Below are 11,170 nucleotides of genomic sequence, written 5' to 3' on the forward strand. Positions count from 1 at the left end.
TCAAGAAAAAATGCAGAGCCCCTCCAGGTGCTTTGCTGTTGAGGGCACCAGTTTGGTTGGGGTTTGACATGACAAAGTGGTAAAATTGAGCATTTTATCTAGGCCTTTTATCTTAGAGAGGGCCCTTAAATGGAAACATGCTTGACTTTAGAGGTGCCTTAGAGGGAGATAGTATTTAAGAGACACGATAGGGCTTCATTGTTCAAGGAGTGTTTCCTTTAAAATTGAGCTATGGTTTCCCATTTGGAGCTTGAACCCTCCTAAAAACCTTTGTGGGAGGTAAAAGATAAGAATATTGAAGTCAGGTAGTGCATGATTGTGGTTTTGTGGGGACCCATAAACTCTTTCCTTGTAAGGCTAACTAGATGATCTTGGCTTACACAACCCTATTTAGCTCAAGTCCAAATCTGAAAGCTCAGTGTCTCTAGCTCTTGTCTCTCTCTCTTCTTTCCATCTTCTTTCTCAGGCCACCAGGTTACCCCAATATGAATCAAGGGGGTATAATGGGAACTGGACCTCCGTATGGACAAGGGATTAATAGTATGGCTGGCATGATCAACCCTCAGGGACCCCCATATCCCATGAGTGGAACCATGGCCAACAATTCAGCAGGTAAGTCCTAGTCATTACTCACCCCAGGGACTTCTTCCAGAGTCATCTGCATGTCACAAGCCCGTTAAACATGAGAATTTTTTTCTCTTTTATAGGGATGGCAGCCAGCCCAGAGATGATGGGCCTTGGGGACGTCAAGTTAACTCCAGCCACCAAAATGAACAACAAGGCTGATGGGACACCCAAGACAGAATCCAAATCCAAAGTAATGATTTATATCTTGACTCCTCAACTTTCTGTCCTATCTTTTCCAGTGATAGGAAGGAAAAAGAAAAGAGGGTAACTAGACTCTAGCCTTTTGTGACACCCAACTGGATCATCTCAGAAAAAGCTGCTGTTACCTCTTCTTATCTTGAAGGGTCCCAAGATTATAGCTCATTGAATTAGGTTTGAGTTAGCCTAAGGGGTCCTGATGTAAATAGCATAATGTTCTGACAGCTGTGTATTATGAAGGATATGCCAGACCTGCAGTATAGAATTCACTATGAATCTGTGCCCCCTGTCCTCGTGCATCAATAGATGGTATGTGCCATGGGCATCTAGTTGTTTTTCACTTCCTGGACCTTACTCAGCAGCATTAATGGTTGGTGCCCTATGTTCTTTAAAGGGGGAGATGAGGTAGGTGGGGTTTGGGTCCTTGGCCAACCTGTAGGTTGGTACTTCTGAGGGTGCTATCTGTTGGGCTATGTGGCAATCTGGGGATTTGAGCATTGAGTCATTTGAAACATTTCTACCCTTTTTCAAAGCTCATTTTCCCTATCTTTTAAAGTAGGGGAAATAAAAAATTATAACGGCCACCTCCTATGGTCCTTTACCTCTGGCCCCCAGACCCTTTTAGCCATCCCCCTGTCTTAGGATGCTGTCCAAGGTCTTTCATGCCAGTGGGAGACCCTTTCTTGAGAGGAGGTAGAGTTTCTTTTCATTTTAGTCCATCCCCATTGTCTCAAGATCATGTTTTGAGTGTCTTGAGTTATCTGAAACAGTTCATAAAAGTGTGTCCAGGCTCCTGGGTAAGTAGTGTGGGAGTCGTAGTGTCATTGATGTCAGGCGGACAAAGATTTGACACTCAGCCCTGCTACTTAAAAGCTATGAGATTTTGGGCATGGCCTCCTTGTGCCTGCTTCCTTATCTTTTAAGAGGAGGATAATTTATAATGCCTAATATGTAAAGGCATCTAGCACAGCACCCAATGTATAATATATAGACAGTATTCTTTTTCTTCCTGTACTGGAAGAGGGTCTAGCTCCCTTTTGGCCTTTCATCCTTGCGAAGGCAGGGCAGGTGTTAGTAACCACCCCAGAATAAGAAGCTGTATCACTATCCTAGTCAAAGGACTTCTGAGTCCTTTAGCATAGGCTTTGAATCTGACCAGTTCCTAAGAATCTTGACCTGCCTGCCCCTTCCAGAAATCCAGTTCTTCTACTACAACCAATGAGAAGATCACCAAGTTGTATGAGTTGGGTGGTGAGCCTGAGAGGAAGATGTGGGTGGACCGCTATCTGGCCTTCACGGAGGAGAAGGCCATGGGCATGACAAATCTGCCTGCTGTGGGTAGGAAACCTCTGGACCTCTATCGCCTCTATGTGTCTGTGAAGGAGATTGGTGGATTGACTCAGGTGAGTGCCTGTTACATGGTTTCCCCTGTTGTTTCAACAAGCTTCTCTCAAGGTACTCAGTGGTTTGACCTGGTGTCGTGCATCCCACAGAGACATTACCCTCTCTTGCTCTCTGAGTCACATACTGACAGACCTGGGAGCACGGGGTTCCAGAAGATAAGGCAAAGGCAGGAGGCCGAGACTTCCCTGGGCAATATGAAGTATTAGCATTGCTTACCATCTGTCTAGGGACCCGCTGGGTTGCAAAGATTCGGAAAGTCTGTGGGCATTCTGATTCCATGGGAGGCAGTTTGGCATAGTAGACAAGGGCAAGATTTGGAGAGATAGGCCTGGTTTTGAATCCTGTCAGCCACTTACAACATATGTGACCTAATCAAGGTATATAGCCACTCTGCTACCTAATTTTTCTTATTTGTAAAGTAGGGACAGTGTGTACCTGGCTAGACTGTCAAGCTAAAAATAATAAACATAGCTTTCAGCAAGATTTTGCCACATAAATTGGTCTGCAAGATGGTCCAGGGGAGCAGCCAGAGTAGTTGCTGACCCTTCCAGTAAGCTTCCTAGTGGAGGTGGGATTTTAGGTGCTAGTTTATGGAAATCGTCTATGAAGGGAGAAGTAGATGGGAGATTGTGTTCAGTTAGCCGGCATGGGAGACTGCAGTGAATGGATTCATCTCTGCTGCGAACCTCTGAACTAAACGCCGCCCTGAGCTTTGCCCCTGCTCTGATACCTTATAGCTTTATTTTGCACACAGCCCAGGAGGCAATGCTGGCAGACGGCACACTGTGCCTTGCAAACTTTCCTATGTGTGGTCTGTAGTCATCAGACCAGGAGCCTGCTGTTGGATCTGAGTTTGTGGCTGTGCTCAGAGGGAGGCGTGGCTGGGAGGGATGTATTCCAAACCTTCTAAATCAGAAGAGGAAAACAGCTGTCACCAGCAGAAAAGAAAGTGATTGGAGTGAAGCCAACCAACAGTCAGTTATGAATTCCTTCTCCCTTCAGGCTTTATTTCCCTCCCCCACAAAGGAAAACAAAACAAAACAAGACACGTGCGCACTGCCACATAAGTGGCGTGGGAAGCAAAGCCACAGAAGGCTTCTGAGGTGACCCTGGGCTTATTCCTGCCATTCTCCCTGCTACTTGTTCTCAGTCAGGCCTCGCCTGCTTGTGGGGGAAGGGGGCATTAGGTTAGGTTTGGTATACTTTTAACTGGGTGGGCTTCTGAACCTAGAGGGAATCCCAAAGCTTAGTTTTAGTTTGCAAAAGGATGTCAACCTTTTAGATGCTATGATGTGGTTGAACTCTAAAGCTAGTTCAGAGGAGAAAGAGTAGTTATAAGTTAGTTTGTGAAGGCTCCAAGGAGGGAAAAGAAGAGTCCTGAGCTTTTCTGAAGATAAGTAGGGTTTAGGTAGAGGGAGGGGCCATTCCAGTTGACTGGCCCAGATGGCCTGGAGACGGGAGAGAGTCTGGAATGTACCCTTCCAGTGCCATCTCCAACCTTCAAGACTCCGCTCAGATGTAACCTGTTCTAGGAAGTGTTCCTGGTCACTTCCCTCCATCTAGATTGTCCCTTTCTTTGCTTCCCTATCACTCTTCTCTCCGGTATCATTGGTACCAGATCAACAGGTATCACAGCATATTGGACTTGCTCTGTGAATTGCGACTGGAAAGCCAGTGTTCCCAGCCCTTGAGAGATAAGCTTACCACGTGGTGGGTGAATAAGCATAAGAATACATGAAGGAGACCTGCCTGGCTAGAGCAGAAAGAGCAGCTTTAGGGATTGGGGAATGATCTTGGTCAGTGTGCCCTGAAGCTGAAGAAAGGAGGCAGAACTGGAGGCTGGTGACTTCCTGGGTAGGTACAAAAGAAGTCAAAGAGGCTGGAGCATCTCCTGGGCAATTAGGACAGTGACTTTTGAGGGAAAGGGGCTTAGTTACATGTCACTGAGATGTAGGGGAGAGTGGCACAAGACTCAAATTTGCAAGGAGCCCCACATTGAAAAAAAATCAGATGTGAAAACCAGTTTGACAAAGCCAAGCAGAGTGGTCGTTGATATTGCCACGTGTCTCTATTTTATCAAATGCTAGTTTTTACTGGTGCATTTAAAATAGGATTTGGATCTGATGGTGATTTGCACATCATTCAGCAGTACACTTATATAAAGCAAAGACCATACCTTCTGAATTCTGTTCTCTCTGACTAATAGTGATGTGAAAGTTGCCCTAATTTGAATAAACACTGTCTGATAGTTGTGATGATCCGTGGATACAGCCTGCCACGGGTAAAGGGAAGCCAGCCATGGATTTAATGTTTGCTGTGGACTATCCACCAAGCAGGGTTGACTTTTGTGGTTAACTGAGAATTGTGATTCTGTAAGAGATGAGTACCTGCTAGCCTGATAGGCTTTGAGACTTGTGGGTAGGAAGATCAGGTGGAAGATGTACCCTGACTCTTCTGGTTGGTTGTGCAGGTCAACAAGAACAAAAAATGGCGGGAACTTGCAACCAACCTCAATGTCGGCACCTCAAGCAGTGCTGCCAGCTCCTTGAAAAAGCAGTATATCCAGTGTCTCTATGCCTTTGAGTGCAAGATTGAACGGGGAGAAGACCCTCCCCCGGACATCTTTGCAGCTGCTGATTCCAAGAAGTCCCAGCCCAAGATCCAGCCTCCCTCTCCAGGTAGGGATTGTGTGAACGGCTACCCCAAGGTTCACCCTTCAGAGGTAATATTCAAGGGTCCAGGCTTCTTGTTCAGCGGCTCCTCCCAGCAGGGATGTATGCTCTGCCCTGCCCTACCACAGGGTATAACAGGTTGGCAGACTGAAGAGCGGAGTGGGCAGCGGCGACTCCCTTGGGAGGTAGTCTGTAGCAGCCCTTAAGTTTTAATTTTCATTGTGTACCTGGCATCTTGCCAAATGTTTGTAAACTAGTGAATGGGAGGGAAAATCTGACAAGTAGCAGTGAGGCAGGGCCATCTGGGAGCTTTGGCCCACTGATGTCAGTGCCTTAGAATGCAGCTCAGACTGGAGCCCTGAATTCCCCAGGGAGCTGAGATGGTGATGAATGGGAAGGAGGGGGTGGGGAGGGGATATGAATGGAACGCTCTGATGGGAGTGCCTCTGCCCACCCTCCTTTCTGAGAGCAGGCTGGGGACTGGGCAAGCATGGGGAGGGAAGGAGGCTAGAAGGTGGGTGTAAACACGTGTGCCCTGGTATTGACCTCTGAGGGTGTAGTGAGTGCCTGAGATGACTCATCATCTGGGGAGGCCCAAGCAGTGGGATATTTGCTGCTCAGAATGGTAACTAATGGAAACATTAATAACTGGTAGTTCTGTGCTCATCAGCTTAAAGGAACATTTGAACCTGAGTGGTGACATTGTGCTAGATGCTTGAGAATAGGAGCTCCTAGGCTTGTAATGTGCACTTGCAGGCTTGGGGCAAGATGAAACCTTCCTACCCATGATTCCAGGGGCAGTGTGACTCAGCTTCAGCACTAGCATTATAGGGCTGAGTAAGTTAGACAGCCTCCTTGGGGAAGTAAAAAGAAGTGATCAGGGAAGCTAGCAGAAGCTCAAGGAATTACCAGCATGGTGATGGCATTGCCACACCACTCCTGTTCTCCAAGTGTAAAACAGCAAGGAGCGATAGAGCCCCCCTCGAAGTCCCTTCTTTATTGCCTGGCATTGCAGATTCCCTGTGGAGAAGGGCGATTGAGGCTTTCAAGAACCCTAGCTTTTAGCCTTCTAACAATCTTTTCTGACAGGATTACTAGGGCATGTGTTTCTGTGGGAGTTAAACACTTTCCTGCTCACCCCCATATCTCTGTCCACAGCGGGATCAGGATCTATGCAGGGGCCACAGACACCTCAGTCAACTAGCAGTTCCATGGCAGAAGGAGGAGACCTAAAGCCACCAACTCCAGCATCCACACCACACAGTCAGATCCCCCCCTTGCCAGGCATGAGGTAAGGCCACAAGCAGGGATGGGTGGTTTGGGGGAACCTGGGCACAAGTGCATGAGCTGTGCATCCTGGTGTGGTCCCTGCTCTGCCTGCCCCGCCAGTGAGTCCCATTTTCCCTGTATTATCGGAGGAATTGCTTTTTATTTGGGGTTTAATTGACTTTCCTCGCTCTGGAGCAGGAGCAATTCGGTTGGGATCCAGGATGCTTTTCCTGATGGAAGTGACCCCACATTCCAGAAGCGGAATTCCATGACTCCAAACCCTGGGTACCAGCCCAGTATGAATACCTCTGACATGATGGGGCGCATGTCCTACGAGCCAAATAAGGATCCTTATGGCAGCATGAGGAAAGGTGACCAATTGCTATTGGCCTTGTGTCCTTGAGGACAGAGCCAGGGACGTAGGGGGATATCTTGAGAGTGGTTCAGGGTTCTTGTCCAGCCATCCCCTGAGATAAGGCATTTTCAGACCTAATCACCCCTCCTAATCCCTACCTCCTTTCTTGTCTTCCTCTCCCTGGCCTCACTTTGTTACCTTTTAACAAGTATGTTCTCTGCTGGTTGGGGCCTCTTTAGATCTCTGTTTTGAACCTGTCAGGAAAACAAAAGGAACAAACCTGAGGTCTGAAGAGGGCATGGGTCTTTGGGGCAAACAAGGTAGATTGCTAGGCTTGCTCACCCACCAGTTTACTCAACTGTCTGCCTTTCTGCACTCAGCTCCAGGGAGTGATCCCTTCATGTCCTCAGGGCAGGGCCCCAACGGCGGGATGGGGGACCCCTACAGCCGAGCTGCCGGCCCTGGGCTGGGAAATGTGGCGATGGGACCACGACAGCACTATCCCTATGGAAGTCCTTATGACAGAGTGAGGTAAGCACGGCCCTGCTCCTGCTCCACCCCATAACCCCACAGCTATAGTGGACTCAATCCGTTTCTCCAATTGTGTTCAGGACGGAGCCTGGACTAGGACCAGAGGGAAACATGGGCACTGGAGCCCCACAGCCGAATCTCATGCCTTCCAACCCAGACTCCGGGATGTATTCTCCTAGCCGCTACCCCCCACAGCAGCAGCAGCAGCAGCAACGGTGAGTGAAGCCTGGCCTCAGTGCCGCTGTGGCTCAGGCTTTGCCATTTCCCACCCTGATCCTGTTCCTCTCCCTCTTGCAGACATGATTCCTATGGCAATCAGTTCTCCACTCAAGGCACCCCTTCCGGCAGCCCCTTCCCCAGCCAGCAGACCACAATGTATCAGCAGCAGCAGCAGGTGAGGGTATTGGGGTAAAGTAACACACGGGTGCCCCCCTTGAGAGCCAGCTAGAAAACTAAGTTGGAAAGTCTGAGGAGCTCATTTTGGATACTGTGGTGGTCATCTCCCACCCAAATAGCTAGTTCTGTTTCCGTTTCTTCCCTGTTTAGAGTCCAGCCTCTAATTCTCCAAAAGAGCTAGAAATAGGCCTTATTTTCTTTTTTTTTTTTTTTTAAACTTTTCTGTGTTTTTCTACTTAGAATAAGGGAGAGCCAGCAGGGAATAGAGAATGATTCTTACTTTCAGACACCATTTTGAAAGATCATTTGTAAAGATGATTCCTTTGTTCCCTGGGAGCCTGTATTCCTTCTAGAGGGACAGAAGCAAGCCCAGCGAGTGACTAGTGTAGCCATCTTGGCAGCTGTGGGTCTTTTGTCCCTGAGTGCAAAGTATTAACTTCCTGAACTCTGCTTGTCCCTGTCTTAGAATTACAAGCGGTCGATGGATGCCACATATGGCCCTCCTGCCAAGCGGCACGACGGGGAAATGTACAATGTGCCATACAGCACAGGGCAGGGGCAACCTCAGCAGCAGCAGTTGCCCCCAGCCCAGCCCCAGCCCACCAGCCAGCAACAAGCTGCCCAGCCTTCCCCTCAGCAAGATGTATACAACCAGTATGGCAACGCCTATCCTGCCACAGCCACCGCTGCTACTGAGCGCCGACCAGCAAGTGGCCCCCAGAACCAGTTTCCATTCCAATTTGGCCGAGACCGTGTCTCTGCACCTCCTGGCTCCAGTGCCCAGCAGAACATGCCACCGCAAATGATGGGTGCCCCCATACAGGCATCACCTGAGGTTGCTCAGCAAGGCACCATGTGGCAGGGGCGTAATGACATGACCTACAATTACGCCAACAGGCAGAGCACAGGCTCTGCCCCCCAGGGCCCTGCCTATCATGGCGTGAACCGAACAGATGAAATGCTGCACACGGATCAGAGGGCCAACCATGAAGGCCCATGGCCTTCCCATGGCACACGACAGCCCCCATATGGTCCCTCTGCCCCTGTACCCCCTATGACAAGGCCTCCTCCATCCAACTACCAGCCCCCGCCAAGCATGCAGAATCACATTCCTCAGGTATCCAGCCCTGCTCCCCTGCCCCGGCCGATGGAGAACCGCACCTCTCCCAGCAAGTCTCCATTCCTGCACTCTGGGATGAAGATGCAGAAGGCAGGGCCCCCAGTTCCTGCCTCGCACATTGCACCTGCCCCTGTGCAGCCCCCCATGATTCGGCGGGACATCACCTTCCCACCTGGCTCTGTTGAAGCCACACAGCCTGTGTTGAAGCAGAGGAGGCGGCTCACCATGAAAGACATTGGTAAGGAGACCTCCCTGACTGGGTTGTGTTATCTGCCCCTTTCCATCTTGTCCATTATTTTCTCTCCATCCTGATATTCTAGGTGAGGTAAAATATGGTCCAGTGTTGACTAAAACAGAGCCAAAGAAATTTGGGTACGGAAGGAATCAGCTGATTTCAGGCTTTTACTTAAAGGAATCACCATGCAGTGATGTCCTAAGAGAGCCATGAGGGGCTCATGTGTGTCTTCTCCCAGATAGGAACTGTCTCCCACCATGTGTTACCTTCCTAGTAGCCTGACTTGATGGGCTAGCCCTGGGGGAACCTCCAGCCAACTTGGGCTTGGTGGATGGATGACATGGAGGTTTTATTTCAGGAACTCCAGAGGCATGGCGGGTAATGATGTCCCTCAAGTCTGGGCTGCTGGCAGAGAGCACGTGGGCATTAGACACCATTAACATCCTGCTGTATGATGACAACAGTATCATGACCTTCAACCTCAGTCAGGTGAGTACAGGTGCCTGAGGAAGACTGGAAGATTGGGAGGACCTGGGATCTTCTTGAAGTAGATGGCGCTAAGTGACACAGGGAATTGAGCCCTCCATGGCCAACATGGTCTCCTCTCCCTTGCTCATCTCTGAGATCTTCCGTACCAGTACTTGGATTCCATACCAGTGCCTTGACACTGGCCATGGGCCCAGAATGCTGAGAATAATAATAATTTGTGTAAGGTATCAGAATTGACTCCAAAAGGAACTCCAGAGAAACTTTTTCGTATTGGTAAGAAACGCAGGTTCTGTTGATGTCAGTGAGGGCGCCATGTTTTTCTAGACTACCAAGAACCTGTGGTCTTTATCAGTGAGCAGAGTCATTTCTTTATTGTTCCCTTTCTTATTTCATCCACTCTGAATAGAAGAAATCTTTGTTGATCCCATTTTTCTAAGGCATAGAACAGGGAGTGTAAAAAAGTATGCTTGTGGGGAGGGGGTGGGGGTGGGGAGAGTGGCGCCTTAATGATGTTCTTCTTGCAGAGGTGATTCTCCAGACCCCCTCTCCACAGGTTATGCACCATGGGTTTTCCCAGGAGCTGGGAAGAGTTTCTGCTGCACCATTCTACTCTTTCTTTAGATCATCCTTTGTAGCTCCCAACCAACCCGTCTATCGAGGAGCTAACTAAGGGGGGGTAATGTCATTGGTAGTTACCATTTATTGTACCCTCACTTTGTGCGAGGTTCTTTATGTTTTCTATCATGTCATTCTCACAACAGCCTTCTGAGGCAGATGCGGCTGCTTAGAGATGAGTAAATAGGCTCAGAGTGTTATCTTTGCCTAGGTTCACACAGCTGTTAGAAGAATGTTTCTGATTCCAAAGCCTAACTTTATGTCCGTTGCATAATACTGCCTCCCATGAGAAAGTAAAGGGACAAATATTGATTGAGCAATTTCGATATTCCAGGTTTATGATATATTCCATTTAGACCTCAGAACACCCTGTAAAGTTTAGGAATTTCCATCGTTTTCAATGGAAAGATGGAAAAACTACAGCTTAGAGAGTTAATCACACAGCTAGTTCCTGGAAAGGCCAGAATTCAAACCTAGATCTTTCTAATTCTAAGGCCTTTATTTTTTCCATTCCGCTATACTATTCAACCAGAAATTAATCCGACTAGAGATGAGTATTTTCTTCTAGAGGTAAATGGCCTATACAGGATCCAGGCAGGAATTTGGGTCTCCCTAGCACCAGCCTCCTAGAATGTTGAGGAGCTTGGAGAAGAGAGCAGATGAACATCTGTCCACACTGTATTCCTTCTCTCAGCTCGTGTTGGAAGGAGTCATCCCACCATGGCTAGCCTTGGGCTCCACTTGGCAGTGGGATATAGTGTTCTAAGAGGGATGATGACCAATAGGTCATTGGTGAATGGCCTGGTGAAGAAAAGCAGAAATTAGTCAGGAAAGAGGAGGCTGAGAGTTGGTGGCTTTGGTAGTGAAGTGCAGAGCTGTTGGTTAGCACTTCCATCCTGGAGGCAGGCTCATGTGAAGGTAGGTTGGGCAGAAAGAAGGTTGTGCCGGTCACAGGAGAGATGAAATGACTCGCTCTGTGGAGAGCCTTTGGGAAAGGAGCAGCTCTGCCTTCCCCAGTGATACAGATGTCTGACCTAGAAGAAAAGGGGGGAGATCAGATAGAAGAAGACCCTTGGAGGTCTCTCAAGTCAAGGATGCTCATCTTAGCCCACTTTTCTTCCTTAATTTATTTCTTGTTTTTTCTCTTTTAGCTCCCAGGCTTGTTAGAGCTCCTTGTGGAATATTTCCGACGTTGCCTGATTGAGATCTTTGGCATTTTAAAGGAGTATGAGGTGGGTGACCCAGGGCAGAGAACACTA

The 11,170-nt window shown here is 48.5% G+C and overlaps 1 protein-coding gene across 2 annotated transcripts in view; it reads left to right on the forward strand.

Moving 5' to 3' along the window:
- Positions 1 to 11,170, forward strand: part of ARID1A (AT-rich interaction domain 1A) — a 69,830-nt gene that overhangs the window by 56,314 nt on the left and 2,346 nt on the right. Inside the window, exons 9-20 of one of the 2 annotated variants that reach the window (XM_019650196.1) lie at positions 467 to 612; positions 708 to 817; positions 2,019 to 2,228; positions 4,700 to 4,907; positions 6,060 to 6,192; positions 6,366 to 6,541; positions 6,906 to 7,056; positions 7,137 to 7,271; positions 7,354 to 7,450; positions 7,919 to 8,810; positions 9,166 to 9,296; positions 11,063 to 11,170. The exon at positions 11,063 to 11,170 is cut by the window's right edge and continues 2,346 nt beyond it. In XM_019650196.1, coding sequence (XP_019505741.1) covers positions 467 to 612; positions 708 to 817; positions 2,019 to 2,228; positions 4,700 to 4,907; positions 6,060 to 6,192; positions 6,366 to 6,541; positions 6,906 to 7,056; positions 7,137 to 7,271; positions 7,354 to 7,450; positions 7,919 to 8,810; positions 9,166 to 9,296; positions 11,063 to 11,170 — 2,497 coding nt within the window. The remainder of the gene's footprint in view (positions 1 to 466; positions 613 to 707; positions 818 to 2,018; positions 2,229 to 4,699; positions 4,908 to 6,059; positions 6,193 to 6,365; positions 6,542 to 6,905; positions 7,057 to 7,136; positions 7,272 to 7,353; positions 7,451 to 7,918; positions 8,811 to 9,165; positions 9,297 to 11,062) is intronic. The other variant, XM_019650197.1, reaches the window with a different exon arrangement.

This window comes from Hipposideros armiger, unplaced genomic scaffold (genome assembly GCF_001890085.2).
Source record: "Hipposideros armiger isolate ML-2016 unplaced genomic scaffold, ASM189008v1 scaffold_138, whole genome shotgun sequence".
Taxonomy (NCBI): domain Eukaryota; kingdom Metazoa; phylum Chordata; class Mammalia; order Chiroptera; family Hipposideridae; genus Hipposideros; species Hipposideros armiger.